This window comes from Monoraphidium neglectum (genome assembly GCF_000611645.1).
Source record: "Monoraphidium neglectum strain SAG 48.87 unplaced genomic scaffold scaffold04673, whole genome shotgun sequence".
NCBI lineage: Eukaryota > Viridiplantae > Chlorophyta > Chlorophyceae > Sphaeropleales > Selenastraceae > Monoraphidium > Monoraphidium neglectum.
In genome coordinates, this window is record NW_014008956.1 from 1 (window position 1) to 4,118 (window position 4,118).

A 4,118-nucleotide genomic window follows, 5' to 3' on the forward strand; every position below is an offset into this window, starting at 1 on the left:
CGGCCGGAGCCGCCGCGCGGCGGCGCGTCCGCAGACGCATCTGCGCCCGCCGCGGCGAGCGCCCAGGAGAGGGCCGCGACATCGCGCGGCTCGTAGCGGCGCAGGAGCCGCGGGTTCGCCGCCGCCTCTGCGATGGCGCCAAACAGCTGCTCGTCGTCGAAGCCGCACGTCGCGCACGCCCACGCCAGCCGCGCGACCGCGCCCGGGTGCGTCGCGTGCGGCAGCCAGGGCAGCACCGCGTCGACGGCGGCGGAGAAGAGGGCCTCGTCGGGGTGGCCGGCGGCGGCGAAGGCCCAGAGCAGGCGCGCGCGCTCCCAGGGGGCGGAGGCGCGCAGCACGCGCGGGCGCTGCGCCACCTGAAGACGGGGGCGGTAATTGATTTTGGTGGGTTGGCAGAGCTGTCAGGGTGCTGCAGCAATCCTTGCACTTTCTCTTTGTCCCTCCAATGACGTTGGGCTGACATTCGTATCAGCATTGTGATTGTATGATGATATCAGCAAATCCAGGATTGCTAGCAAGCTGGCACAAACGCCCACACCCATGCCCAAGCTCTCATCCCACTCAGCCAGCAAAGTTCGCAGCGCGCACGCCGCTCGCACCGCCGCTGCGGTCCGCGCCCTGCAGCAGCGGCCTGGGCTACCCAGCGGGCACATGTACGCGTCCCTCACCTCTGATATGGCATCAAACAGCTCCTCCGGGTGCAGCCCCGCGGCGGCGTAGCCGCAGGCCACGTCAGCCAGCGCTCTGAGCTTCAGCCGACCCGCCACCGCCGCAGCGGGCAGCGCCAGACGCTCCAGCGTGGCGCGCGCCTCGTCCGCGACCGCCTGCGCAAGGTCCGGCGTGCCGCCGCCGCTGCGACCGACATCCCCTCCCAAAAGGAACTCGGCCTGCCGCTGCTGCAAGCGCGCCGGCGAGGCGAGGGTGCCCAGCGCCGCCACAAGTCGCGGCAGCTGCAGCGGCGCGAACGCGCCTGCGGCCGCGAGCGCCGACGCGCGGCCGACCAGCGCCGCCGAGACGGCGTCGCTCAGTTGCCCGCCCTCGCCGCCGCCGCCATGGGTGCCCCCTGCGCTCAGCTCAAAGTAGCGGGCCCTCCGGAACCCAAACAGCAGCATCGCCACGGCGTCTGCCCGCAGTGGCTCCTGCGCCGACAGCACCCACGCCGCAATCTGATCCAGCAACAGCTCAGGCCGCGCCGCCCCCCGCGCCCTTGCCTCGCTGCAGCCGCCGCTACCGGCCCTGGCCGCCGTGTAGATGAGCATGCAAACCTCGGGCAGCGGTGCCCCCTGCAATCCCGACTCCTCCACGCGCGCCAACAACACGTCGATCGCCGCCCACGCAACCTCCTCCGGGCCCTCGCCCCCAGCCGCGCCCCCGCCTTCGGCACCTTGCCGCCGTCGCCGCCCACGCGGCCCCGCCAGTGTCGCGAGCGCCCATGCAACGGTCGCCGCCTGCCGCACACCCGCCTGCGACGCGAGCCCCGCGCCCGCCGCCGCCAGCGCCCGCAGCAGCGGACCGCGCCCGTCCTGCTGTGCGCGGCGCCGCGCGCCCCACAGGCGCGCGAAGCCCCAGCTCACGCCGGCAAGCTCCTCGGGCCCCAGCTCCCCCTGCAGCCGCCCCGCGGCCGCCGCCAGCGCCGGCAGCAGCGCGCGCCGCCGCTCGCGCGCCGCGCCGAGCGCCCACGCGACGTTCGCCAGGTCCTTCGCGCCCATCAGGGGCGCGAGCGCGAGCGCGCGCGCCGAGAGCGCCTCCGCCGCAGCGCCCTCCAGGGCACGCGCGCGTCCGAGCGCCCACATGAGGCCCGCCGCCTCGCGCGCGCCGGCGTCGGCGGCCAGCGGGGCCGCGAGCGCGGCGACCTTGCGCCAGAGCGGCGGGTGCAGCGCGCGGAGCGTGGCGGCGCCCCAGGAGAGGCGCGCGAGCTGCAGGGCTGCTGAGGGGATGCGGCCTTGCGGGGGTGCGGGGCGAGGGAGTTGCGAATGTCATGTGCGATGCGGTGGCTGCGGCGGGTTCACTTTGCATGAGGAGACGCAGGCCAAGATATGCAGCACTGATGGTGCACTCGCATGCCCGATTGCAACTGTGCAATCGTGTTGTCCATCCAGGGGAAACTCCCTGAGACAGCCAGGTAGCAGTCGGCATTGCAGCAGCCCCACACCTTGCGCCTCATCATCGGTCCGGCACGCGGCCACGCGCGCCGCGGCCGCCTCGACCATCCGCGCGCCCACCGCCTGCGCCCCGACGCTCTGGACCAGCCGGCCCCACGCCCAGAACAGCCCGGACAGCTGGGCAAACTGCATGCTGCCCATGAAATCGCGCGTCAGCAGCTGCAGCTGCCCGCAGGCTTCCACAACGCGCGCCGCCACTGCTGCCACCTCAGCCTCCATCGCGGCCGTGACACCGCCCTGGCCACCCCTGGCACCATTGCTGTGGGCCCTGCCGCCGGCCGCCAAGGGCGCCGCGGGCGTGGCGGCGGCGGCGGCGAGCTCCTTGGATGCCAGTTGGGCCAAGGCCACCCACGCTATTGAGATGAGGTGGGGCCGCGGGGCAGCCGCCAGCGCTGGCAGCAGGCCCTGAAGCTGCTCGACGTTCGGCGCCTCCATGATTCGTTGCTGTAACACGCCGCTGCTGCCACAGCTGGCGGCTTGGGCGTCGCTGCCTTTGCCGGTAGAGGAGTTGAAAGTGTAGGGGTCGCTGGGAGCGGCGCCGTGGCGGCCAGGGTGGACGAGCGGCGGCAGCCACTCGTCTGCGGCCCTGGTGGCGCTGGCGCTGCCCCACGTTGTGCCTGCACCGCCTGCCGCTGCAGCCGGGAGTGGCCAGACGCGGGAGCGCGCGCTGCTGCCCGCCCATGTGGCTGCATCCCGTCGGGCGGTGGCCGGCGCCTGCATTGTTTCGTGTTTCAGTCAGCCAACCGCACAGCGATGAGGCGGTGCGGCAGCAATGCTGGGTGCATGCAAGATGATTGTATGGCCCAAGACTGATGCGATTGGCAGGGAAGCACCTGCAGAGCTATCATGTCGGATGCCATCGCACCAACCTCTCGCGATTGCTGACGACGGCCGGCTGCAGCAGCAGCGCGCACCTTCAATGCCGTAGCACCGCCTGGCGCAGCCGCCACGCGTAGCCGCCAGCGCCAGTCCAGCAGCCTTGCTGCGAGACCTATATCAGTCTTAAGAATGTCATGCTGCATGCTGCGCGCTTACAGGCCGCAGATCACCAAAACCACAGGTTGTGCGCATACCAGCTGACAAGGACCTGTATAGGCTGCGTACATATTAGAAATTGGTGTATGAGAGGCGTGCTGTTGCGCTGATCACCCTGCTGTAATCCAAGAGCCTGCTTTGACAACATTTTGCCTTTTCTGTTTGCTCTGGTTCCACCCCATGCCGCACAATACCGTCTGCCATAGACCAAGGCCTGCTGTGCTTGTGCAAGTGCTGCTGGCCAGGCGCGCGTCTGCACGCACGTACAGCAGCCCCTGTGGCCCGCTTGCCCAGTCCAGCCGCGCTTGTTTTCTGAAGCACAACCCCACCTTGCTCGCACCCGCACCCTGCGCAGCGGGGGTGCGAGCCCCACATTTACATGAAGCTGTGGAAGCCTCTCCAAACTCGTCTGTTTCACTGCCCCTGCTTGCCCGCCCCAATGCAGCCGCCGGCCCCCCTGCCGCCCTCCCCCTTGTCCTGCGCGCGCTTGCCCTCGCCGCCGCCGGCCTGCAGTGAAACCCTGCGGGTAGGGAGCAGGCATGGCGCAGATGTAAACGTGCTGCATGCTGGGGGCGACTTCAAATCACTCCTCATCAGGTCAAACCGCAGTCAGTCTTGCGGGATCGCTTTCATCCCTGTCCTCCCCTTTATCCACCAGACACACCTGCAGCGTACGCACATCCCCCCAAGCCCCTCTCACCTGTCGAGCGAGCTGCGCTGCTCGTTGGAGGCCCTCGACGCCCCCTGCGGCGCGAGCATCCCCGCCAGCGTCCTCGCGCCTGCGCTCGCAAACGTGTTGGCGCCGCCGCCGGCCGCGTCACCCCTGTCCTTGAGGACCAGCGTAGTGCAGGGCGCCTTGAGGATAAGCTCCTCGCTCACACTGCCCAGCTTCGTGCGGCCGTAGCTGGAGGTGTGTTGTGT

The 4,118-nt window shown here is 70.2% G+C and overlaps 1 protein-coding gene across 1 annotated transcript; it reads right to left on the reverse strand.

Moving 5' to 3' along the window:
• Positions 1–561: 561 nt before the first annotated feature.
• On the reverse strand, positions 562–2,882 carry MNEG_14672 (hypothetical protein; the record flags this gene model as incomplete). Its single annotated transcript, XM_014036856.1, has 3 exons — positions 562–618; positions 669–1,942; positions 2,153–2,882. 3 exons carry the CDS (start codon positions 2,880–2,882, stop codon positions 562–564), a joined length of 2,061 nt encoding a protein of 686 aa, XP_013892310.1.
• Between the last annotated feature and the right edge of the window lie 1,236 nt (positions 2,883–4,118).